Here is a 27,656-nt window from a genome sequence, read left to right as displayed (position 1 = left end):
TCCCTATTAAAATGTTATTAGGTTGCCGAAAAACTTTCTTTCCTGAAAGTCCTACTGTCAAGTTTCCGACATATGGGCTTTTCAAGTGACTCTGAGGCATTGTTTACCTTGCTATTGATTTAAATAACCTGTATATGAAGGTACATAGTTTAAATATGAAAACATGATTTGGCACGATGATTTCACATCACTAAATAAAATCTCACAATGAGGACATGAATATACTGCTAAGCTTGTAAGCCGCCCTGAGTCTTCGGAGAAGGGCGGGATATAAATGGAATTAAAATAAATAAAATAAATATACCTTTCAATATTTATTTCATACAAGACTCAGTTCTAGAGATTTGCTTTTCAAATAGCAAAGTAATTGTTCTGAACTAGAATCTTTGAAAAGTTTTCAATTTTTTTTTGAAAAATAGGTCTTAAGTATGACGGATTTTATTGTAATATGTCAAATACTGAATTGGATAAAGTAAAATAGTTAAAACATTGCACACTACAAAACATTGTTAACATTTTAAAACAAAACAGTTTACATGCACAAATCTTATCATCAGGCAATTTTCATAACATTTAATGGCAGCATATACTGAAAGTCTATAATATAATTCAATCAGCAAACTAGCTGAACTACTCCCAATGGATTTAAAACTGTTTATTGTCATTAATCTCAATGGGAATGAAATTGTTTGATTTATTCTGGCTCAATTATTTGTAGAGCAACATATTTGCTATGATTCTTCTCATGCTGTAATTTTCCAATAATATATAAGCACAGTATCATTTTGTAAACTGCATGATTTTTTATATGCATTCACAATATATTGAAGGTTTATTCCCTTTGTGTGTATTGGAACACAACAAAAAAGGGAGGAAAAAAAGCAAATTGGACATAATGTCAAACAAAACTCCAAAAATGGGCCGGACAAAATTATTGGCACCCTTTCAAAATTGTGGGTAAACAAGATTGTTTCAAGCATGTGATGCTCCTTTAAACTCACCTGGGGCAAGTAACAGGTGTGGGCAACATAAAAATCACACCTGAAAGCAGATAAAAAGGAGAGAAGTTCACTTAGTCTTTGCATTGTGTGTCTGTGTGTGCCACACGAAGCATGGACAACAGAAAGAGAACTGTCTGAGGACTTGAGAACCAAAATTGTGGACAAATATCAACACTCAAGGTTACAAGTCCATCTCCAGAGATCTAGATTTGCCTTTGTCCACAGTGTGCAACATTATCAAGAAGTTTGCAACCCATGGCACTGTAGCTAATCTCCCTGGTCGTGGACGGAAGAGAAAAATTGATGAAAGGTTGCAACACAGGATAGTCTGGATGGTGGATAAGCAGCCCCAAACAATTCCAAAGGAATGCAAGCTGTCCTGCAGGCTCAGGGAGCATCAGTGTCAGTGCAAACTATCCGTCGACATTTAAATGAAATGAAACGCTATGGCAGGAGACCCAGGAGGACCCCACTGCTGACACAGAGACATAAAAAACCAAGATTACAGTTTGCCAAAATGTACTTGAGTAAGCCAAAATCCTTCCGGGAAAACGTCTTGTGGACAGATGAGACTAAGATAGAGCTTTTTGGTAAAGCACATCATTCTACTGTTTACCGAAAACGAAATGAGGCCTACAAAGAAAAGAACACAGTACCTACAGTGAAATATGGTGGAGGTTCAATGATGTTTTGGGGTTGTTTTGCTGCCTCTGGCACTGGGTACCTTGAATGTGTGCAAGGCATCATGAAATCTGAGGATTACCAAAGGATTTTGGGTCGCACTGTAGAGCCCAGTGTCAGAAAGGTGGGTTTGCGTCCGACATCTTGGGTCTTCCAGCAGGACAATGACCCCAAACATACGTCAAAAAGCACCCAGAAATGGATGGCAAGAAAGCACTGGAGAGTTCTGAAGTGGCCAGCAATGAGTCCAGATCTGAATCCCATTGAACACCTGTGGAGAGATCTTAAAATTGCTGTTGGGAAAAGGCGCCCTTCCAATAAGAGAGACCTGGAGCAGTTTGCAAAGGAAGAGTGGTCCTGTTCTGTACCAGCCTGCTACCGGCCCTGCAGAAAAGGCAGGGACAACCCCTTTTACAAGAAGGCAAGAGACTGGAATTACGCCTGCCAAATTTATTGCTACAAAAACAAATAGAACAAGACACAAACCAAGAAACAGGAGCTTTTCAAGCGGTTGCCTTCAGCAAACCAGCCCTCCCACGCACTCCCCCTTAAATACAGTTCAGGGCATGGCTTCTCTCTGCCTCCTTCCGAGGAGCCCCATTGCCTTCCTCTGTTTACTCCTGATTGACTGCCTCCTGCGTCGGGCGTCCTTGAACAGGGGCAGCTGTGGGTCATCTTCATCCACGCTGTCAGGCTCACACAGCTGGGTCTGCGTCGTGACCAGATGAGAGGGGCCTGGCTGGGGGCTCTCATCAAGCTGTCCAATCCCCTCAGCAAGCTCTTCAACACCCCCCTCCTCCTCCTCCTCTGAGTCGTCCGACCCAACTGCCGAACCCACAGGCTGACCCTGAATCACAACAGGTCCAAAATTCCGGGTGAGAGGTGTAAGAAGCTTATTGATGGTTATAGGAAGCGACTGATTTCAGTTATTTTTTCCAAAGGGTATGCAACCAAATATTAAGTTAAGGGTGCCAATAATTTTGTCCGGCCCATTTTTGGAGTTTTGTTTGACATTATGTCCAATTTGCTTTTTTTCCTCCCTTTTTTGTTGTGTTCCAATACACACAAAGGGAATAAACCTGTGTATAGCAAAACATGTATTCCTGCAATACTTTTCTGTGAGAAATACTTGATTTTCTGGAAAAATTTCTGGGGTGCCAACAATTTCGGCCATGACTGTATACACACACACACACACACACACACACACACACACACACATACACATACATACATACACATACACACACACACACACACACACACCAGTACTTGAATTTAGGTGGTAGTGATGTGAGGTTCAAGAAATCATAACATCCCAAATTTCACAAGAGTTGTTTGTAGAAAAAAAAGCATTGGCAGTGGTCATAATTACTGATCTGCATATTTATGTCCTGCTGGATATTGGCTTGAAGTACTCAGAGAAACACTGAGTGTAAAGATGACAGACTGGGAGACAAAGAAAAAGTAGACTGGTAGGTTTTCTTTCTGTTTGCACACAGGACCTTCAGATCAAATCGAAGAAGTTACCAAGGAGCTAGTGAGATTGAAATTGCATTTTATATAGCTTGTTTGCTCATTGAATTAAAAAAATGATTACATAATGACTAACCAATGTTGAACCCTTTTCATATACAACTGTTTACACCAATGATGCATAGCATTTTAGATATTCACAATTTTGACAGAATTGGAAGGCCATCATACATATCAGCTTTTAATCTCATCCAGTTACTCAGTTTCTGTAAAATGTTTTTTTCCTGTGATAATATTTTTCCAGCTTTTTTCAACTTCTCGCCATTTCTTTCTAAATATCGGATGCCATCTGTCTGCAATTGATTCAGTTTTTCTTTACGATTTTCATCCAGAGGAATATCTTCTTTCATCAGAGGATTAAATCTAAAGTAGGTGTCTGGAGGTAAAAGGGCATCCAACATAATATGAACTTCTAGTTTTAAAAGAGAAATGGGAAAGAATTTGGTTTAAAATAAAGTTTTAAAGAGTAAGGTTTCAAATTAATTTGTATGAACTCACACATTTTATTAAGATTCTAGAATTTAGTAAGTATATACAAATGTCTGCAGGAACAATCAAGATTAGCAAAATGGCAATATGTGGAGTTATCCGTATCTGACACAAATATGTAATCACAGCATATATATATATATATATATATATATATATATATATATATATATATATATATATATATATATATATATATATATATATATATATATATATATATATATATATATATATATATATATATATATATATATATATATATATATATATATATATATATATATATATATATATATATATATATATATATATATATATATGACAAATGCTTGTTAACTCTTAGATTACCTTGCTAGGCCCCAAACATAGGACAAATCTTTATCTCCTGTGTCAGCCTATCCTGAAGGCCAGGCATTAGTCACACCGGTGACAGCTCATATTTGTGTAAATTTTAAATTGCTAACAAAGAATTAAGGGAGACTAATATGCATTTCAAACTTATTAGTTTTCATCAGTCAGCCATACCCTTCTGAGATTCGAACCTGGGCTGATTGCACATTAGGCAGTTCAAACTAATAAGTTTGAATAATAATAATAATACCTATTCCCACGACGTTAGGGAATGGCAGCAGGTGCAGGAGCAGAGGGCCGTATCGTCCTCAGGGAAGGCCTCTCCGCTGCTTAAAAGCGGTGGGGCACTCCGACCCTCTGGCTCCGCCCCGGGGCTCTGGGAGTGAGGATGTGCAGCCTCCTGAGCTCCGGCTGGTGTACTTGAATGCCAGGTCGGTCGCTAATAAAGCTCCTCTCGTCCGTGACTTGGTCGAGGGTGAGCAGGCGGACCTGGCTTGCATCACGGAGACTTGGTTGGGCCCAGAGGGAAGGATTCCTCTGGTTTACCTGTGCCCACCAGGTTTCCGGGTGCTACACCGGCCTCGGGCTCAGGGTAGGGGTGGGGGTGTGGCTGTTGTCATGAGGGAGACCTTGTGTCCGCGGGAGGCCACCGTTCCCCAGATAGTCGGGTGTGAGTCTCTCTTTTTGAGATGCGGCCCTGGTGCGCAGTTGGGCTTGCTGCTGGTGTACCTTTCGCCTAGTCACATAGCAGCAGCCCTGCCCGAGCTCCTCGATGTCCTCTCTGGGTTGGTGATTGAGTTCCCGAAACTTATAGTTTTGGGGGACTTCAATCTACCATCGCTGGGAGGATCATCTGAGTTGGCTCGGGAGTTCATGGCTTCCATGACGGCCATGGACCTGACGCAAGTAATTGCGGGACCGACTCATGAGGGAGGCCACACTCTTGACTTAGTTTTCTTATCTGGACGGTGGTTAGATGATCTTGGTGGGGGCTCCCCAATTGTTATGCCCCTGTCATGGACCGATCATCATCTCCTGCGGCTGGTCTTTTGCCACCCCCCGCCGTGGGTGTGTGGAACCAATTAAATGGTACCGCCCCAGACGCTTAATGGATCCCCAGAGGTTCCAGGCGGTGCTGGGGTCCCCACCTGCCTCCCTTGCTCACAGCTCGGCAGACGCCTTAGTGGAAGCCTGGGAAAGGGCAGCCACTGAGGCTCTTGACCGAGTTGTACCCCTGCGGCCCCTGACCCGGTGCAGATCCCGTCGAGCTCCATGGTTCTCCGCGGAGCTCCGGGAGATGAAGCGTCGGAGACGGGGCCTAGAGAGCGGTTGGAGATCCAGCCGATCCGAATCCGACCGATTGCGACTAAGAACCTATACTAGGTCTTATCTCGCTGCGATAAGGGAGGCGAGGTCTAACCACTTCGCCACCCTTATCGCGTCCGCAGATAATCGCCCGGCCGCCCTGTTTAGGGTGACTCGCTCCCTCCTGAATCAGGAGGTGAGGGAGGAACCCTTGCAGGGTCGTGCCGAGGAGTTTAACCAGCATTTGTCGGACAAAATCGCTCGGATTCGGACCGGTCTGGACTCTGACTGGGCAGAGTCTGTCGAGCAGGACGCGGGCGGTCTTGTCGATATCACCTGGGAGGAGTTTGATTCTGTGACTCCGGAGGAAGTGGACAGGATCATGAGGAGGCTGAGCACCACCACATGTTTATTGGACCTGTGCCCTTCCTGGCTGGTCTATGCAGCCCGGGAGAGGACACGCAGCTGGTTCCAGGCAGTTATATCGGCTTCTCTGAGTGAGGGTAGCTTCCTCGCCGTCTTGAAAGAGGCGGTGGTGAGGCCTCTCCTCAAGAAGCCTGCCTTGGACCCAGCTGTATTGAACAACTTTCGTCCTGTCTCCAACCTTCGCTTTCTTGCGAAGGTTGTTGAGAGTGTGGTGGCACATCAGCTCCCTCTGGTCCTGGATGAAGCGGATTATCTAGACCCGTACCAATCGGGTTTCAGGCCCGGGTACAGCACGGAGACGGCATTGGTCGCGCTGGTGAATGATCTCTGGAGGGCTCGGGACAGGGGGCATTCCTCTGTTCTGGTCCTATTAGACCTCTCAGCGGCTTTCGAAACCATCGACCATGGTATCTTGCTGCGGCGTCTCAGGGGATTGGGAGTGGGAGGCACGGTTTTACAGTGGTTCTCCTCCTATCTCCAGGGACATTCGCAGTCGGTGTTGGCAGGAGGGCAGAGGTCGACTGCGAGGTCTCTCATTTGTGGAGTTCCTCAGGGGTCGGTCCTCTCGCCTCTCCTGTTCAACATCTATATGAAACCGCTGGGTGAGATCATTCGTGGTTTTGGAGTTGGGTATCATCAGTATGCTGATGATACCCAGCTTTTCCTTTTGACCCCAAACCACCCCAGTGATGCCCTCAGCGTGATGTCCCATTGCCTGGAGGCGGTTCAGGTCTGGATGGGGAGGAACAGACTTCAACTCAACCCCGACAAGACCGAGTGGCTTTGCATACCTTCATCCCGGGTTTATTCGGACATTCCACCTCTCGCTATGGGGGGTGAACTATTACCCCCCGTAGATAGGGCTCGCAACTTGGGAGTCCTCCTAGATTCACGGCTCACCCTGGAAGACCACATAGGAGCTGTGACTAGGGGGGCTTTCGCCCAGGTTCGCCTGGTGCGCCAGTTGCGGCCCTATCTAAGCCGGGATGATCTATGCACGGTCACTCATGCGCTCGTGACCTCTCGACTAGACTACTGCAACGCTCTCTACATGGGGCTGCCCTTGAGGACCACCCGGAAGCTCCAACTGGTACAGAATGCAGCCGCGAGAGTTGTGTTGGGAGTCTCCCGATACTCCCACGTTACACCTCTGCTCCGTGAGCTGCATTGGTTACCAGTTGCCTTCCGGGTGAGATTCAAGGTACTAGTAATGGTATTCAAAGCCCTACATGGCAGGGGTCCGGAGTACCTGAGGGAACACCTGCTGCCGGCATCGACTTCCCTCCGCCCTGTGCGTTCCCACAGAGAGGGCCTCCTCAGGGTGCCACCGGTCAGAGAATATCGATTGGTGGCCCCCAGGGGGAGATCCTTCTCTGTGGGCGCCCCGGAGCTATGGAACCAGCTACCGGTTGAGCTCCGGACGGCGCCCGACCTTCGCTCCTTTCGCCGCGAGCTAAAAACATACTTTTTTGAACAAGCTGGCCTGGCCTGATGAGGGGATTGGGGGGGGGGTTGCTACTGTTTTTTATTAGGTTTTAATGATGTATTTTAGTATGTGGGCATTTATTTAATCTTGTTTTAACTTTTGTAATTTGTATTTTTATTCTTGCCCTGTTCACCGCCCTGAGTCCTTCGGGAGAAGGGCGGTATAGAAATAGTATAATAATAATAATAATAATAATAATAATAATAATAATAATAATAATAATAATAATAATAATAATAATAATAATAATAATAATAATAATAATAATAATAATAATCTTTTGATATTAACATCTGGTCAATTAAAACAAGTGGTTTTCTTTGAAGCAAGATGTTTTGATCTATGCAAAAGCAAATTCTTATGTAAATTGGTTCAAGAATTTTAGGATTAATTTGGCATGTGAACCCCTAGTTAGAATCAATCAAAGAAGATAAAAAAATAACTACATAGAATTTATACAGTAATTCAAGTTTGGATTGACTGCTCATTTCTACATTATTGAAACATTCGTATGATCATTCTACATTTTGCATGGTTATTATAAGTACTGATTTCTCTATTAACAGTTTTTCCTTAATTACAAAAATGTTTGTTCTACCACTGTTCATGGTAGATGGAGCTTTTTATCCCAACATTATGCCTAATATTAACAGCTTTTATCAATAGAGGTTTAACAATGGCAAAATTGAGGTGCAAGCAATCTCAAGTAGCTGAAACTTTTAACTGAAAATCTGGCAAGCATTGTCATCAGCTGCCAATTCAATGTCAATTTGCCAAATAAGTAATACAAAGTATTAATTGGAGAAAAGCAAAAAGGCTAAATCTTTAAATGATTTTTTTTAAAAATATTATTTTTAAAGAGGTTTAGCTTTCTATATGACTTAAACACTTAATCCTTGTATGGATGTTGAGAGATGGGCTTAACAAAACAATTGAATGCAGGTTACAAAACAGAACCAAAATGTCTTTTCATGTTATTTTCAGTCCAAGAAAGCACAGTTAAAAATTGTATTACAAAAACAAGACAGCTATGATCACCTGATACTAACCTTCAGTATCTGTAGCACTGCTAATGACATTAGTCAATTTAGCTTTTAAACTTGTATAGGTGACATTGGTTTTCCCATTGTTTTCATACTGGCCTGTTCCTAGGGACACCACACACTGAAGAGGAACATTTGGCCAAAGACATCTGCATTCATGCACTGCTAATGCTGTAGGATTATTTATAAGAAGTCCTCCATCCTGTGAATAAAATAATAACAGTAACAATAATAATGCAAAACGTTAGAGGAATTGTAAATAATAGATATAATAGTATCACAATAGTATGACAAGATACCAGTACCTTTTTTGTCACCAGTAAAGCAAATTTAACAGAAGAAAGTAAATGTCACACATTTTTCCATATGTTGAGCTCTATCACTTAGACATTATCTAACAGACGTAAAAAAAGCAGTATGCATTTTGAAATTGGATAATTGTGCTAAAAAGACCAGATGTCAGAATCCATTTATATTTCATTTCTAATTATCTCCTCTGAGCTAAACCCAAATCTCATCTTCCCCTGGATTCTGCCATTCCCAAGGGAGAGAGGGAACAGGCATGGGACTTTATGGCTTTCACTTCCTCCCTTAAATGTAACCTTTGTTTATTCCACCTGCCTGCTATCCATCACAATATAATCAATTGCTTTCTCACTAGGCATTCCCTCTCAACTATGGCGGGGGGGGGGGGGAAGAAATGCAACCCTCCAGAATCTGGTTTGTTTCTCTGAATGAAGAGTGAGGGTGTGAAAGTGTGAAAATGATCCTGCTGCATACGGACTGTTATCTCTCCTTTCCCACGATGGGCTTACCACCTGAAGCTTGGATGATCCGGAACTGACCGAATGAACTGTGAGGTGGGGTTTGCTTGGGAACACTTTAAAAATATTGAGCTGTGAGGGGATTCCTCAGATCCTGTCTATTATGCCTGCTATCTCCTATTTCTTAGTAAAAGTTCCTACTTGGAAAATCTTGTCTCCAAGAGTCCTACTTTCTTAAGATGTGGGCTGAAGTGGGTTTTGACACCAGCATTTTGTCTGTACTTGACTTCAAAATATTACAACGTAAAAATGTTTCTAAATTATATTTCAAAGCACTGATTGCTTTATCAGGAGTTTAGATATATTAAGATGTCAATATGTACTAGAGATCCATTAACAAATGAAGGAAAAACAAGGTACAACACAGAGTAAACTGTAGATACTTAAACAGCTTTAGCTTACTTCTTTTTTATTGTTTTGATATGAAAACCTGATTAAGCTTTCAATGAACAATTTCTTTTAGTCCCATGTTGGAGGAGGGAGAAAGCCTAAGTAAGACTGCTTTTACTTTTAAATTTATCCCTTTCAAATAATACCCAAATCACATCTATATTTAATCTATTTTTCCAATACACTGAAGTGAATGCTTTATTAAAAACAATATTTCTTTTTACTACAGCTGCAGTAGATAAAGTAGAGATGCAAATACTAGCTTACTCAGAAAGTCCTTTGATTAAACCTTCAATAAATTTACAAAAGCTTTTTGAACTTTTCTGGACCAATTGGTATATTCTGCCTTCATCTGTAGTTAAGAAGAACAGTAGCTTTTTGGTGCACTTTCTTTTAAATTTGGCAAAAATAAGAATTATCCCTAACACAGTACTAAACACTGTGTTACTTTATGAATATGTCCTTTAATTTTGTCCACAACCCTAATTTTTAAAGCTGAAGGTAATAAATATCAACAGTGTCTATAACTTTTGACAAGTACAATTCATGAAATTGTAAGACAAAGGCAGAAAGCAGCATTCACTGTATCTGAAGCATCAATTGTTCCTGTTCTAAATGGTACACTTCCAGAAATGAATAAAAAATCTGAATATTCTGGAACAGACCACTCCATTTTGCACAAGCGTATGTAACACTACAACAACTGCAATGTATCTACTATGCATTTGTTAAGATTTCTTAGTTGTCACTACCTGTTTATTTTGTAAAACACTGGTAAGTCATTCCCCCCTTCCTTTAATATGGCAAAGGAAAACCTGTGGCCTTCCAGATGCTGAACTTTGGTCCATCACATTGCTTACCAGCCATTGTGGCTACTGGAAGCTATAATCAGAAACATCCAGAGAGCCAGGTTTCTTTGTTCTATTCTAATTGCTTTTTGTATCATGCTTAGTCACTAAGTTATTTTACAATGTGCCTATCTGGTGTGTGTGTGTGTGTGTGTGTGTGTGTGTGTGTGTGTTTCTGAACAGTGCTAAGAATTTAACATATAATTCAAATTTACAGGCTCTGCTCTTTTATCTACTCAATCGTTAACTTGTTCAGTTTAACTATAGGTTTTTTAAAGTGTCATTTTGTCAAAGCTGACATTTAACTCAGCAGCATAAGCTGTCTTAGGTTGCTGTCTTCAAATTATTTTACTTTCACATTAGTATGTTCAGTGAATATTTTCTATAAAAAACCCTCCCTTTTTATAACCATGTAGTGCCTATTTTGGATAAAGTCGCAGCAACCTGATGGCGCTAAGTGTTTACTGGCCGGATGCCCTTCCTGATGCTAAATAGCCTTGTGCCCTAATGAACAAAAATAAAATGCCCTTTGGGCATTTAATACATTGTTATTTTGTTTATCCCAGCTGCATGGTCTGTTTGCTTTCCTGGATGCAGAGCATAACCTCGAGCAACTATTTAATGGTAATATAAAGTGAGCATTTCTTCAAAACAGGCTGCTCAAAGATTAAAACTCAATTTAAAATTTCACAGGTCAAGCAATCACCAAATGGCTTCTTGGAGTAGCCAAACATACCGAAAATGCATTATACAAAGTGAGTAACCCTTCAAAAGGAGTGATGAACATACTGAATCCTGTGATCCATGGCCAAAGGTGACAAGTACTTCACTCCCTTTTTTCTTGTGTTTTTTTCCCTTGCTCTTTATTTTATCTTTATCTGCTCTTTATCTACTCTGTTTATTCTTATTTCAATCTGAAGTTTTACTCTTTGTTATTCTTCCAAATAGACTTCAGCTATCCCTGCCTCCCTTTATAGTCTTGCATTCTCTCATAGATCCCATGTTCTGCTGTTGCTATCGGCCCACTGTGAACACATAAAAGATTTGATCTTTCCATATATTATTACCAGAGGCAAATTAAATTTAAATTAAATGCTTCAGCCATTTCCAGATTCACTTTTTTTTCTTTCCCAAAGGGAAAGGAAAAAAAGAATGTTGTCAAACTTGACTCGCTTTCTTCATTACCTGCATCAATTCCCAGCTCATAGTTCTGCAAACTGCTGTGCCTAAATGGATCTTTCAATAAATTTTTATTCTTGTTAATTCCTACAAGCCAGGAGTTTCTTTCTTTGGATGTGCCAAATGGGATGGTTGACATTAAGTCAACTCTCACAATAGTGCTTACCTGGACGCCACCAGGAAGTCAGAAACCCTGAGATGTCGGAGACAGACCAGGAGCCAGAGAAGAGGTCAGGAGAAACTCTGGCTCAAGAAGCCCCAGTGATGTTGCAGGGGTAGGGGCACAGCCAGCAAACACATGTCCCAAATAGAAAGCCAAGAAGCCAGAACCACATCCAACAAGCTTAAGGGAGCAGCTGAGAGATGCCCCCTACCAAGGGCTAAAGACTCACTGAGCAGTGAATGCGGGGAAGGTGGCGGAAGATGAGGACCACCTAATCCCCTTAGGAGTCAATGTGATCTGAGGGAGCAGGTGGAAGGTGAAGCGGCTGCTCAAGTGGGATGAGCCACTTGAGTGAAAACTTCCAGTGGCGACCTGCAGCCCATTGGTGGAGCAATGGGGGAAAAAATTCAGCGGGGTAGAGATCAAAGTAGCAGTGTCACTGGGTGCTGTGGTGGCGGTAGCTGGGATGGGGCAAGTGAAATCACTAACCACCCCGTCTCTTCTCCTGCAGCTGGTAGTGCTGGCATCTGCCGGGACAATTGGGTCTCTAGTGTAAGGAGCAGCGGCAGAGGGCTCTGCCACCCTTCCCCCAGTGTGACAGCAACTGGGGTCCCTCCTCCTTCTCCACCAGTGGCAGCAGCGACCCTACCGCCTGGGTATATCGTGGTAAGAGATGAACAGCCACCAGCCCCTCTGGTGGTTCGCGCAGTGGCATCCAACCTGGAAGGTGGAGCTGCCGGATCTGGATGCATTCTTGTAGATCCAATGTGGGCAGTTCGAGGACCTGTGGCAGCCCGATGTGCGAAATCCCATATCTGCACCCTTAAGCAGGGAAAGTGGCCAGTGATAGAGTACATGCAATACTTCCACAGCCTAGCTAGCCATTTGAGGGACTGACCTGAGAATACGCTTAGTTTCCTATTTCTGAGAAGGACTATATCAAAACTGCATACCCTGAGGGGTGCCACATAACATGGTCCGCCCCCAAGTGTTGGAGGGTCTGAGGCTGAGGAAATGAAGACCACCCATAGCATTTTCATAACTGGATGGGTCAGTAACGGGTTGTGCCAGCTACTGCCTGACCAAACCAGTAAAGCTGAAAGTGTGGACCCACGTAGAGATTATTAGATTCATTGTGGTGGTAGAAAAAGTAGAACCCCTGTGTGAGCTGGGACAAAGAGAGGTGATGGAAGCAGAGAAAAGCTGCTAATCAGCAAGAGCTAGAGAGAGTGCAGAGAGCTGGCCGTGCCCCTGCGGTTAGGAAAATGAAAGCAGAGACTGTGAATACAATAAAAGGAGGTGATGGGTTAGAGCTGCTGGTTCCAGCAGAGTATCACGACCTAGCCAAGGTTTTCAGCGAGAAGGAATCCCCTATCACTGACCCACTGCGTGATAGAAATAGTGCTGGAAGCCAAATTACCCATGCCGAAAATGTACTCCATAACCCGAGATGGACGAGCTCCAAGTGTTCATTGACAAGCACTTGGTGAGGGGATTCATCCAGATGGCAAAATCAAGGATGGTGGCCCCACTGCTATTCAAGGAAAATGAGTACGTGTCCCTTAGGCTGTGTGTGGATTACAGAGGGCTAAACTACATAAAAACGGACGCGGTGGCTCATTGGGTTAGGACACTGAGCTTGTCAATCAGAAGATCGGCAGTTTAGCGGGTCGAATCCCGAGTGCCGTGTAGCAGAGTGAGCACCTGTTACTCGTCCCAGCTTCTGCCAACCTAGCAGTTCGAAAGCACGTAAAAATGCAAGTAGAAAAATAGGGACCACTACGGTGGGAAGGTAACAGCGTTCCGTGCGCCTTTGGCGTCTAGTCATGCCGGCCACATGACCACGGAGACGTCCTCGGACAAGTGCTGGCTCTTCGGCTATGAAACAGAGATGAGCACCGGCCCCTAGAGTTGGAAACGACTAGCACGCATGTGTGGGGGAACCTTTACCTTTTAAACTACATATCTGTGGAGAGCATGTACCCTCTCCCCTGATGAAAGACATTCTGGGGTATTTGGCAAAGGGGAGAATCTTCACTAAACTGGACTTGAGGGAGGCGTACTATCGAGTGAGGATTAAAGAAGGGTATGAGTGGAAAACCACATTCAATTGCCTCCAGGCTACTACTAGTTCTAAGTAATGTCCTTCGGGCTACAGGGAGCTCCTGCTGTATTCATGTAACTAATAAATGAAGTCCTGCATGAGCATTTATACAAAGAGGTGTTGGTGTACTTGGACGATATATTAATATATGCTGAGACCCCTGAAGAGCACATGAAACTAGTCAGGGCAGTACTTAAGAAACTGCAAAGAACCCAACTCAATGAAACTGTCCAAGTGTGAGTTTCACAAAACTTGCCTGGACTATCTGGGATACCATATTTCTAATGAGGGAGTGGAAATGGACCCCAGCAAAGAGAAAGCCATACTGGAATGGGAGCCCCTGTGAACTTTGACTGCCAATTCATTCCCACATTCGCCCAGATAGCCCTGCCAATCACCAATTTCTTGAAAACCGGGGGGGGGGGAAGCAAACCCAAAACTTAGCCAAGCCCTGGATTGGTCCCTTGACTGCCAAGCTGTTTTTGAAAAGCTGAAACTCCTGTTTGCTTGCAGACCTGGTCCTGAAGCACCCTGACCTGGAGAAGGCATTTGTAATACAGGCTGATAATAGCGATGTAGCAATAGGGGCAGTCCTACTCCAAAAGAATGCCAAAGGGGAATTGCAACCTTGTGCCTACATGTCCTGCAAGCTGTCTGACACTGAAAGGTGCTGGGCTATCTGGGAAAAGGAGGCTTACACAGTCCAGTGGGCTCTCATGAAATAGAGAGAGTTCTTGGATGGTAGCAAGGTCCCATTCGAGGTCTGGATTGACCACAAGAACCTAGAAGTGCTGAAGACCCCCCAGAAACTGTCCCCTAAGCAAGTCCAATTGGCTCAATATTTTAATTGGTTCAATTTCACATTCCAATAGCTGCCTGGAGGGAAGAACTTCTTTGCGGATGCCCTGTCTCGCTTGCCACAATACAATAGCACCTGAGAGGCAGTAGTGACTTCCATCATCCCATCTAGACAGTGCACAGCACCAGCCATCACTCAATAACAGGCAGCATCCCAACTGGAGGCAGCGCAGGATGTAGCGCAACCCCTGAAAGAACCCCTAGCAACTTCTGACAAAATAATTGGGGGGGGGGAGTTGACTCTTAACTTCCCATTCAATCCAGAGTTCTATGATTTTAGGGATGGCAGGTGGCAAGAATAGACCACAAAGCAAATCTGTGAGTTCGCTCTCTCGCCTGCCTGCACACCACCATGCCCTTTTCCTCCAGCTGCACCTGAACGGAGTGGCAGGAGGTTTAAAAAAAGAGAAGGGGGGAAGAAAGGGGGAGGCTTTTTTGTAACATCTCAGCTTCCTCCTTCTCCCCTCCTGGCGCTCTCTCTCTCTCTCTCTCTCTCTCACACACACACACACACACACACACATTGTAGCATTTAGAAATACTCCAATATTTGGCCTAGCAAAGTGGTTGAGCAGACGATTAAAATACCTGGTGGAAGAAAATACAACCACAGTAAAGTCAGCACATGAATTCCTACAAAAACTGAAATCAACTAAGATAGAGGATGATGAAATAATGATATCATTTGATGTAACATCCTTATTCACATCCATACCGCAAGACCTAGCCATTTTGACAATAAAAGAATGATTACAACAGGAGGAGTCACTACATCACGACTCACTTAAGATAGAAGACATCATCCTCTTATTACATTTGTGTCTTAAAACACACTTTAAATTCCAGGGAGTGATATATGAACAAATCAAGGGCACACCAATGGGGTCTCCCATTTCAGGAATTATCGCAGAAGCAGTCTTACAACAACTTGAATCCAAAGTAATGGCTAACTATCAACCCAAATTTTGGGCAAGATATGTTGATGACACATTCACCATCATCAAATGTAAGGATAAGATTGATTTCACGAGACAACTAAACTCAATATTTCCAGATATCCAGTTTACAGCAGAGGAGGAAGCCAATGGCACCTTAGCTTTCCTTGATGTGTCAATCAGTTGCCAAACAAACGGCACCCTCCACACATCCGTTTACAGAAAAGGGACACACACAGATAGGATGCTAAATTATAAAAGTAATCACCCCACATCCCACAGGTTCTCCTGCATCTGAACATTATTCAAATGTTTAGACACACACTGTAACACGAAAAGAGCCAAGGACAAGGAACGTGATCATCTATATCGGGTATGCAGACGTAACGGCTATCCAACAAATTTTATTTGGGGTTACAGTAGGCACCAAGAACCACGTTTAACACAAAAAGGCTTGGCAAATACAACTTGGATGACAATTCCATACATAAATGGAGTTTCAGAGGCAAAGGCAAAAATATTGGCACCACACAACATTAATGTGGCACACCGACCAAACCAGACACTCCATACCAAGTTGATGCGCCCAAAAGAACAACTATCTGAAAAAGAAAAATCATCAGTAATCTATAGGGTGAGATGCAATGACTGCCAATATAGCTATATCGGACAAACATCAAAACAACTAAAGACAAGAATCCATGACATAAGTTTCCCATAAAAAGACATCAACAATATTCACAAATATGGACACATATGGTCGATAATAACCAATCCTTTGACTTTGCAGGGGCACAGACCATTGCCCAAGACACCTCCAAAGGAGGCAGATTACTTAAGGAAGCCTGGTTCTCAGATAAATTTACAATTAATCGCCACATAGAATTGCCATCCGCCTACCAGTCATTAAAAGCACATCAACAGCAACAGAAAGGTCTACCCATGATAAAAAGGAGAGAAACCAAAAGAAATCAAAGTTGGACAACTAGGACACTGGAAGAGATATCTAAAACGCAACAACCCACCGAGCCTGAAAAACAGGAACAGACGACAATCAATCATGCAATAACTCCCGAAGATCAGAGGTGGGTAGAGCGAGAGAAGAGAAGACAACGTCATGCGCACTCACAAACAGATGGAGAGCACCCGGAAGACAGAAGCTTAACAGGAATAGATGGACAGACAGGCACAATGAACAGATGAAAGTGACCATCCCAAGGCCAGGAAAATAACCAGTGAACGTTTGACCCATCGAAAGAAATACAGCAAACAGAGGATAACGCGAATCATACAAAAAAGATACCGATCATGCAACAACTAGCCGAGAAGACAAGGAATGATCTGAAGACAACCCCAATTGAACAGATATGGGCAAACCAAGGAATGAGAGCGCCGCAACACACATACACACCAACACACAAAGAACGTCCAAATACAGCAAGATCAACTAAATCAGATAGCAGAAATCAAGGGCGGCATATAAATAAACAAAAAACATTGGGGTGGCTAGTCCAGGGATCAGATAAAGATCAGTAGATAAGCACTTAAAAAAGTCATATGTGCAAGTGAATCGGGGCGGGGAGTTGTTTGCAGAAATCACGGGAGTCAAGAGGGAAACCCAGGCATAGCACAGAATGGCCAATCACAAGCAAGGAGGGTAGAGAAGGAGGACACAGAGAACAAGGAAATACAAATACCAACAGCTATGACATTGGATGAGGAACAACAAAAGAAAACAAGATCAGTTAAGGTAGTCAAACCAAAACAGATAGGGAGGAGAAAGATAAAAAAAGGGACAGTAAGACTGGATTGCAAGAGAAGCGATGCGAGACAGTCAGAACAATCACGATTGGCTAGAGCAAGGTCCAATGAGCAGAGCGCGGAACCAAACAGGCTTACCAACGGTTTTTCAAACCTTCAATGCTTTCTCTGATGATGCTGGCAGAGGACCAGCGAAAGCTTAGATTAGGTAGATATGCTTTAAACTGTTACTTTTTATTGCTTATTATGATCTTTTAGCAATAAACGACTGTTTTTTATCCATCCTGGTGTTCGAAGATTTTATACTTTAAGTAAATATGCCTGGGATTCGTATTTTTAAAATTATTAAGAATATATGTATGTATGTATGTATGTATGTATATGTATACATATACATATACATACACACATATATACATACATACATACATACACACACACACACGATTGGTGTGTGTGGTTTTACAGTAAACTGTAGTTGAAAGGTTGCCATCTGGATGGTGGTGAACCATTACATCTAGGAAAGGTAGGGTGTTATTGGTCTCCTCCTCTGCTGTGAACTGGATGTTTGGATGGACTGAGTTAAGCTTTTGTAAATATCTGGTGGTGTCACATTGTTTGATGACTGCAAAGGTGTCATCAACATATCTGACCCAAAATCTGGGTTGGTAATCAGACATTACCACATGTTCAAGGTCCTGTAAAACCGCTTCAGCAATGATACTTGATATGGGTGATCCCATGGGTGTACTTTTTACCTGTTCATATATGGTATTATTAAAAGTAAAGCAGGTTTGAAGGCAAAAACCTGGATGTAGTCCTCTGTGTTGGGGGAACTAGGTTGTTGTGGTTCTTCTCTTTGTAATAAATTTCTAAAAACAGAGATGGCTAGGTTCTGAGGGATAGAGATGAATAAAGATACTACGTCAAATGAGATCATGAGCTCATCATCGTTCACCCTTAATGTAATTTTGTTAGAAAATCTTCAGAGGATTTTACCGTGGTCGTAGACTCATCAACTAAGTGTTGGAATTTTAGACATAGCCATTTTGCAAGGCCAAATGTGGGTGTACCCCTAAAGGACACAATGGGTCTTAAAGGGACTCCTACCTTATGTATTTTGGGGTGTCCATAAAAACGTGCCATGGCTGTGTCTCTGAGTCGAATGGCTCTATGGTCTTCATCATTTTATTTATTTATTTATTTATTTAAATTCCATTTATATCCCGCCCTTCTCCGAAGACTCAGGGCGGCTTACAAGCTTATTTTGTTTTGTTTCTTGAGTCTGTTTAACGTCCTATTGTCGGTTGGTGAGTGATGTCATAGGATCTTTTTTGACGATGCAGTAAGAAGTTGTGTCATTGAGTAAATCATGGATTTTGTGATTATAATCAAGTTTATCCAAAATTACAGTGGATCTGCCTTTATCAGCCGAGAGGATGATGGAATCATCCTTTCTTAGGTCTTCTAAAGCTGTGCTTTCTGATTTTGATAAGATATGGTAGGGTCAATGGTTGATAAGTAGACCTGATACTCGTTATCTGATGGAGTTTTTAATGTCCTCATTGACTTCAATGCGGTGGGTGATTGGTTCAAAGAATGCCACAAAGTCAATGTGTTTAGCATCTTTTAAATTGGTACCGGCATCACGTAACAGTAAAGTTTGTAAGTTGGTCAAAGTCTTCAATGAAAAGTTATGCACAAGAACCTACCAGTCAGTACACAACTGCGCGCGGCGTGAGAAGGCTTACGCACCAAACAGCTGATAGGTGCAACTTTTGAATCTCAACCAGAGACCAGCTTTTGCAGCGAAGCTGGAACCACCGTGGTTATTTGCGAGTGAGCGTGTCATGAGCATGCCATACCTTGACCGTTATAATTGTCTTATAAGTGTATGTACTGGCTGCCTTATCATTCAGCCCTTGCTCTGATGATGTCAACAGCTAGTTGACAAAAGCTCACCAATAAAGAAGGCTTTTTTCTTATATCCCGCAGTTCATTTTATTTTTACTGATTTCAAATGTCTACAAACACACACACACACACAATACAAAAGTACCTTTGGAATGACCTAGTCCCGTGGTGGCGAACCTATGGCATGCGTGCCAGAGGTGGCACGTAGAGCCCTTTCTGTGGGCACGCAAACCGTCACCCCAGTCCTAGGCCTTCAACTGGGTTTTATAAAACTTTTTTGCTTTAGGCCTCCGCCACCGTGTGCAAAAAAAATATATCATTCAATCAATCAATTTCAACTTTTCACAGGAAAAAAAAACTCACAAAGTTGGAATTGATTGAACTTTTTAGTCCCAACCAGTCTGCCATTACCACCGCAGCCATGCCCACCCAGCACCTGACAGTACATAAGTGGGTTTTGGGTTGCAGTTTGGGCACTCGGTCTCTAAAAGGTTTGCCATCGCTGACCTAGTCTATAGGGATTCATTCCCAGACACATATCTCTCCCAAGATTTGGCTTCTGCATTTCATCTTTTAAAATAATCTCTACATTCCATACTTTAAAATCATCGCACAAATGACATTTCTCTACAAGTGACATGTGGCCACTAGTATCAAGAAACCTATTCTCCTTAAAAACTTAGCTATTAATTAAAATCTTCAAAAGGCAATGCTGAAAAATAAAATATGTTACCAGCAATAACCTAAAATATCAGCTGCCATACTTTTTGTGGCATTTCTCCTATTTTCTTCCCAAGCATAGCTTTTTTTTTTGACAGTGAAGTTATGTGAACCAAGTACCACGACACTGAAAGATGTGATTTAGCAAAATGAATTCCAATACTTGGAGCTTGCTGGCTCCATAGCAACCATTTCACCTCAATGCCCATGCAGACATGCTTTGCATTTCTAGTTCATTTTCACAGACTTGCTCTGTTGTTTATTATATTTGTGCAAACCCCAAACTATTACAAGAATATTACAAAGGAGAAACATTTGTAATGGGTATTTTTTCTTAGAGAATTTGTCTATTCTTAAATTCAAAAGGGTAATGTTCTTATCTTACATATCAAGTGGTTCTAAATATAGCTAGTTTCCCAGAAATTGGATTTTTGACTTATAAATATAAGGTAAAAGAACAATTGAGGTAAGATGCAATTATGAAAGCTTGAATGCATAATGTTTTCATATGATTATTAGTAAATTTCATAAAATTCAAAGGAAAATGTATTTGCATGTAAGAAATATTTTAAATATAATTTGCACATTTCTATAAATATGGATTGAATCCTAAACCAAAATAGTAAGAACTGTACTTAAATAATAATAATGATATGAGGTTTACAATTCATTCATTCATATATCAATAATAGTTATAGGCCACCAATCCTATTAGGAGCTGAAGAACAATTTGAATACATAAAACAATAACAGCAAAAACTAGAGCAGCAACATGGTTCATAATTCCTTTGCAATAATGAATCAGCAAAATCTTTCTACTCTATGCTGATTTCGGTTTTGGAATTCAACAGCAAGGAATAGGACATCCACTGGGGAATGTGCCTTGTCATGTTCCTGAATTCATATCCTAATTTCTGTAACTTAGGCTGAGAAGGATTAGCCCTTCGGTAGAAACAAAAAATGGTTTTTCCTGTAATAAAACCCAGCTAATTCATTTTAGCAATGGTTAATAGAATAAATGTAGTTTTGTTAAAAATTTACAAAGAGTGACTGTTTTCAATTTAAATCTTTATATTTATGTATACACTAGGATGAGAACTTTATGTATTTTTTTCTCACAACCTTACAATGCATCAGACAAGCAGGTTTCTCTGATAAGTGGAGAGGTTGCAGTTATGGATTGTTTATACAGAGATTGCTTAAATCCATTTTAGACTGAGAACCTACTAATAAGAAAATGAAATCCAGCTCACTGAGCTCCATGTCACAATTAATAAATGATGACTTTAAAGGAATTCCACCCTTTTCTTTACATTATTTGTACAAAAAGCAAGCCTATATTATGACAGAAATGATTATGCTCTTTTAGTCTCTACTGATATTTTAGGCATAATTTTATATATGCAACCTTTGAACTGAAACATGAACATAAAACACAAGGATAAAGAAGAAATCTTGTTAAAAATATTCTAGAAATATTTAATTCCTATAAACTCAAGAGAAGGAAAACAAAAATGTTATATTATTGACTTTTTCACATCCTTCTTGTCCTAATGTGTAGTTCTAGTATAATTGGTGGTAATAATTAAAATAGGCTGGATGTTTGAAGAAATTTACCTTTCTGCAAAACAATAGCTAATTGCCATTTGACACAGAAGAGGGCTTACTGTCTACAAAGTGAATATTTGTTACCTAATGAAATTCGTGAAATATTCTGATATCTATTAATATAAAGCAAACATGCAAAAGGAAACAGAATCTACTCATATATTTGTTTCATGCTAGCAATAGACTATTCATCGCCTAATGCTGAGAAAGATTGAGGGCAATAGAAGAAGGGGACGACAGAGAATGAGGTGGCTGGATGGAGTCACTGAAGCAGTAGGCGTGAGCTTAAATGGACTCCAGAAGGTGGTAGAGGACAGGAAGGCCTGGAGGAACATTGTCCATGGGGTCGCAATAGGTCGGACACGACTTCGCAACTAACAACAACAAAGTTGCCTTATCCCCATTGCTTTAGTAAAATATTTTTAAATTTCAAAAATGGGAGATAAAATTAGTGCCTCTGAAAATGTATTCGAGATAAAGTACCAGACAAGTTTTAATATAGCTGTAAAACATCATTCCTCAAGTTTTCCTCTTGAAATTAAATCTGTCCAACATAGGATTTTTCAGTGTAATTCAGCTCCTTCCAACAACATTGATTTAACATCAATTTAAATAGACCTAACTTTGCTCCTTTTATCTACTTTTCCTCATAGCAGTCAGGCTATAAGTTAAAATACCTTAATCATTATGCATGCCTCATAGTGGCTGGTTGTCAAGCTTCAAAGAAACCTCATGATGCTTTGGCCAATTCTGTTTCTTGGCTTGCCTACAGATCCAGTGGGGGGTGGGGGGGAATGAATGGAATCTGCATTTGTAGGTGTGAGCTGTGAAGTCTCAGAATCAAAGTCATTCAGAGTATTTACAAAATAATGAAAGATTTCTCTCATAACAATTGTCTGGTGTTTAATTGGGGAATGTGACTTGCACTGTCAGGGGGAAGGAGAGTTTCTATACTTTTAATTTACTGTTCTGGTGCCAATTTAACCATAGCTGGTTCTCTATTCATGAATGCCGATATACTGTACTCAATAAAGTTTTGCATTAGAGATTGGAATGTCTCAGCTGTGCTTACTTCGTTGGGTCATCAGTTGGAACCTTGACAGTGGTATTTTAATCCATACTGTCTGGATTGCTGAGATAATTCATGGGTTGCAATAATTATTCTGACAGTTTAAGAAGAAATATTCTTCGCATCAATTTCTATGGATATAACATTTTTTTCTCAATCTGATAACTTCCAAGGATGCTGGTCAATTAGCAAAAGTAAAATGCATATAAAAGTTTTCGTGTTTATAAAAATATATATTTTTTCACTGGAAGGCTATATCTCCCTTGCCAAGAATTCATCATATAGAATACATCATGATTCTTTATACAGTAGTGGCCAAAATTGTGGAAATCTTTTGGGAAAAGTATGCATTTGAGATTTGATGGCTAATAACACCACTTTTTTTGGAGCAGTACCATAAAACTATATATCAATGGAAAGATAATTCAATCAAGAATGTAATGCAATAACTTTTATGAAGGACTTGCTATTAGAATAGCAGTTATAAAGAAGAAAAGTGAAACACGTAGAAAAAATGAGATATACAAAAATTATTACCATAGAAAAAATGAGATATACAAAAATTATCACCATGTCAGTTAATACTTAGTTGAATAACCTTTAGCATGAATTACGGCCTTACAATGTCTTCCCATGGAGTGAACCAAGTCCTTTAGTTCTGCAGCTGTTATAATGTGAAACCACGTTTGAATGATTGCTTCTATTAACTGGGTTTTATTGCTGGGTCACTTCTGACTAACAAGTTTCTTTAGTCGGCTCCATAGATTTTCAATTGGGTTAAGGTCTGGGCTATTCCCAGGCCATTCCAGCAGTGGAATATGATTATCTTGAAAGCACTTTTTACACACAGCAGCAACATGACATGGAGCTGCATCCTGTTGAAATATAAATGCTTCATTGTCTTGGAAAAGATCATGTGCAGAAGGCTTCAGTTTGGGCTCAAGTATTTCATTAATGTATTTTTGGCCATTTAGATTCCCATTAATCACACAAATTCTGCCCACACCTTTTGATGTCATACAACTCCAGATTATAACACTGACTGGGTGTTTCACGGTACATATAATGCAATTAGGATGCAAATCTTCTCCGATTCTTCTCCTTACATATTTTATGCCATCACTACCAAACAGGGAGATCTTGGTTTTATCACTCCAAATAACACTGTCCCACTGTTCCTCTGTCCAGGCAACATGGGTTTTAGCCCAGTTTAGTCTTTTCAACCTTTGAGAGATAAAAGTGGCTTTTTTCATGGAATTCTAGATTTTAGGCCAAATTCCTACAGTTTGCGCCAAACAATCCTTGCACTCAACTTCACATTGCGCCATTCCATCTTGTATACACCCAGATGATTTTCTTCTGTCACGTAGGTGCAGTCTCTTAATTCTTCTATCATCACTTGCTGTTGTGCACCTTTTCCTGCCTTTACCAGTGTGGTTTTGTAGTGACTGAGTCTCCTTATACCTCTTAAAAAACTTAGAAATGCCAGCTTTGGTTACGTTTTCGCCAATTTTTCTTCTAATTTCTTTATCACTGTAGCCTTGCTCACTTAATAATACTATTTCTACATCACTTTCTGGGCGACCAGTCAACTCTTTGCACCATTACTTTAATTTTATTACATTTTACAAGCTCAACTAAATGAAAGAACACAAAAAAACCCCAACCAACTTGATAGCGATCACATAACACACTGTCAAATGTCCTCCTCTCAGCTTCAATACATGACATCAATGACTGAATTCTACTGTGATCTGATTGGCTCATTGCCAAAACAAGATGACATCTGATTGGTTCTCTAAACATTCATGCTCATTGGCTACAATCAGATGAAGGAAAGCTACCTGATATCAACCTAAGCAAGTTGTGTTTCCTTTTTCTGGTTATTTGGCTATAACCTTTCATAGAATACAGATAATTGAACAAACTTTGTTGCATTACATTCTTGATTACATTATCTTTCCATTGATATAATTTTATGGTACTACTCCACAATAAAGTGGTGTTATTAGCCATTAAACCTCAAATGTATACTTTTCCCAAAAGGTTTCCACAATTTTGGCCACTACTGTATGTTTAGATATGTAGTTTAGGATGCATAATCAGTCATCTGGATTACATACACTGATTTGAATACAAGATTACTATTTTACTTCATTTTTGACATGTTATAATGAAATAAGAGCATTTTATTTCAGCTGAATATTGTCTCACTTTCTGCAATTGTAATTGGTATAAATCTGTTTAAGAGCTTTTTTCCCCCTTCCAGCTGCATCTAGCAGAAAAGGCACAGATTGAGAAACTGTTTTTCACTTTCTTTCCTCACTTGATTCAAATTAAAAGCATGTGAAACAGACTTAGAACTCCAAGCAATGTCACACATCAAAAAATTAGTGTACTTAATAAATGGGTTCATTAGGCAGGAGTCAGAACCAAAGACAATACATTTTTAATATCACATATAAAAGAACTCCTGTACTCAGTGGAAACAATTATGAATAGCAGTGTACAACTGTCCCAGCAGACTCCTTGCTATTAATGATTGCCAGCATGCAGAATATTGTCACAGTTCACTGTATAACTAATTTATTTATTTATTTTTATTTATTTATTTATTTATTTGTTCTTATATACCGCCCTTCTCCCGAGGGACTCGGGGCGGTGTACAGAGTAAGGTAGGTATACAGATTGAACAATAGTGAAAAACAATAGTAAAAACAATTGAGACCCCAAGAGCTATCAGGCCAGGCCGGACTGCTGGAACAGGTAAGTTTTTAAATCGCGCCGGAAGGTGCGGAGGTCGGGGGCCATCCGGATTTCGGTAGGCAAGCAGTTCCAGAGGGCTGGCGCACCCACTGAGAATGCCCTCCCCCTGGGGGCCACCAGCCGACATTCCTTGAGCGGTGGCACCCTGAGGAGGCCCTCTCTGTGGGAGCGCACAGGACGGAGGGGTGTTGACGTTGGCAGAAGGTGCTCCTGTAGGTAGTCCGGACCCATGCCATGTAGGGCTTTGTATGTCATTGTTAGCACCTTGAATTTCACTCGGAAGGCAACCGGAAGCCAGTGCAGCTCACAGAGGAGAGGTGTGATATGGGAGTATCGGGAGGCCCCCAAAAGTGTCCATGCAGCTGCACTTTGCACCAGTTGAAGCTTCCGAGTGGCTCTCAAGGGCAGCCCCATGTAGAGAGCGTTACAGTAGTCTAGGCGAGAGGTCACAAGTGCATGGGTGACTGTACGTAAGGCATCCAGGTCCAGATAAGGTCGTAGTTGGCGCACTAGTCGAACCCGGGAGAAGGCCCCCTTGGTCACAGCTCCTATGTGATCTTCCAGGGATAGCTGCGAGTCTAGGAGGACATCCAGGTTGCGGGCCCTATCAACAGGGGGCAATAACTCATCCCCGATGTTAAGGGATGGAATGATCTGAGTATCCTGGCTTGCCGGTACGTACAGCCATTCAGTCTTGTCCAGGTTGAGTTGAAGCCTGTTCCTCCCCATCCATTCCCGGACCGCTTTCAGGCAGTGGGACATCACGTCGAGGGCATCACTGATACTGTTTGGAGTTGAGATGAAAAGCTGGGTGTCATCAGCATACTGATGGTACCCTACTCCAAAACCACGAATGATCTCACCCAGCGGTTTCATGTAGATGTTGAACAGGGGAGGCGAGAGGACCGACCCCTGAGGGACTCCGCAAACGAGAGGCCTCGGGGTCGACCTCTGTCCCCCTGCCAGCACCGACTGCGAGCGACCCTGGAGAAAGGAGGAGAACCACCGCAGAACCGTGCCTCCCACTCCCAGTCCCCTGAGGCGCCGCAGCAAGATACCATGGTCGATACCTTTATTGTCAGGATAAAGCCATTCAGACTCATGAGGGTGCTTGAATTAAAGATACTTCATGTTTTGTGAACTTTTCGCAAGCTATCCAGCCCATATGCATGTATGTAAAGGGAGAGTGAAACATAACAGACATATGAGGTAATATCAGATACTGTTTAAACTTGTTAACGAGACTTCCGGATTTGCGTTGCGGTAAAACAGGCACAGGAAGGCAGGGCTCTGCCATCCGTGCCTGATTTCGCCTGCTTGGGTCCTGAAAAGGGCCTAAAGTTGCCCCAAAGAGGCGATGAAGAAGGAGGGGTGCCTTGTTGATCACGGAGAGACAGTGGTCTTTCCATTTGAGCCAAGGAAAGCTCTCTAAACCGGCAGGCGAAAGACCGGCCACACCTCTGTGGCTGACCATTAGCTGCTGACAACTGAAGAACAAAAGCTTCAATTAGCACATCGTAAACAGCATGTTTGGAACTGGGTAAGAATATTGATCCTTTCTTTACTATTTTACAACTGAATTTCTTGGGAAAGGCTCCCAAGAAGCTAAAAATCTCTGGATATGAACGTAAGTGGCATTTTAAATTTTTTATGGGGGACAGAAATACACAATACAGAAGTGAAAGTAACAACAAAGCTACCGTTTTGATAAACTTGAGAACTGAGATAATTGTTAAGATTTTCTCTTTGGAAAAAAAATCACTGAGGTGAAATATAAGCAATATAAGAAATCAACCCCTTGTTTGAAGAGTGGAAAATGGACTTTGAATGACATCTAGTGGTGGATTTGAATACAGCACTATAACTAGCCCCTTGGCTGCTTGGTGACTTTCAGCTGAAAGGAGAACAGCTGGCAATAAAGGAAAATATTTTGGCATATTTATTATTCTGACTTTCTTGGACTATATTCTTACATTCTGTAGGTTTTGAGGAGGCTGCACCAGAAAAGTAGCTAGGGCCCTGATTGGATTTCATTGTATTTCAACTGCATTTGGGGCCCTGATTGGATCTGCATCGTTTTTGAGTAGTATTTCAACTGCTCAGAGCTGCTAGGAAGTGCTACATTCTGTAAGTTTTGGGGAGGCTGCACCAGAAAAGTAGCTAGGGCCCTGATTGGATTGCATTCAGGGCAAGTGC

The 27,656-nt window shown here is 41.5% G+C and overlaps 1 protein-coding gene across 3 annotated transcripts in view; it reads right to left on the bottom strand.

Moving 5' to 3' along the window:
- Positions 1-3,223: 3,223 nt before the first annotated feature.
- PNPLA8 (patatin like domain 8, phospholipase A2) overlaps positions 3,224-27,656 on the bottom strand; it is a 70,680-nt gene continuing 46,247 nt past the window's right edge. For all 3 annotated transcript variants that reach the window (XM_081331616.1, XM_081331618.1, XM_081331617.1), the window contains 2 exons: positions 8,328-8,523; positions 3,224-3,630 (listed from right to left, as the gene is read on the bottom strand). In XM_081331616.1, coding sequence (XP_081187742.1) covers positions 3,356-3,630; positions 8,328-8,523 — 471 coding nt within the window. In that variant the 3' untranslated portion in view covers positions 3,224-3,355. The remainder of the gene's footprint in view (positions 3,631-8,327; positions 8,524-27,656) is intronic.

Source organism: Vipera berus, assembly GCF_964194415.1.
Source record: "Vipera berus genome assembly, chromosome: 6".
NCBI lineage: Eukaryota > Metazoa > Chordata > Lepidosauria > Squamata > Viperidae > Vipera > Vipera berus.
Note: the sequence above shows the minus strand (reverse complement) of the source record. Positions and strands in the feature narration are given on the sequence as shown.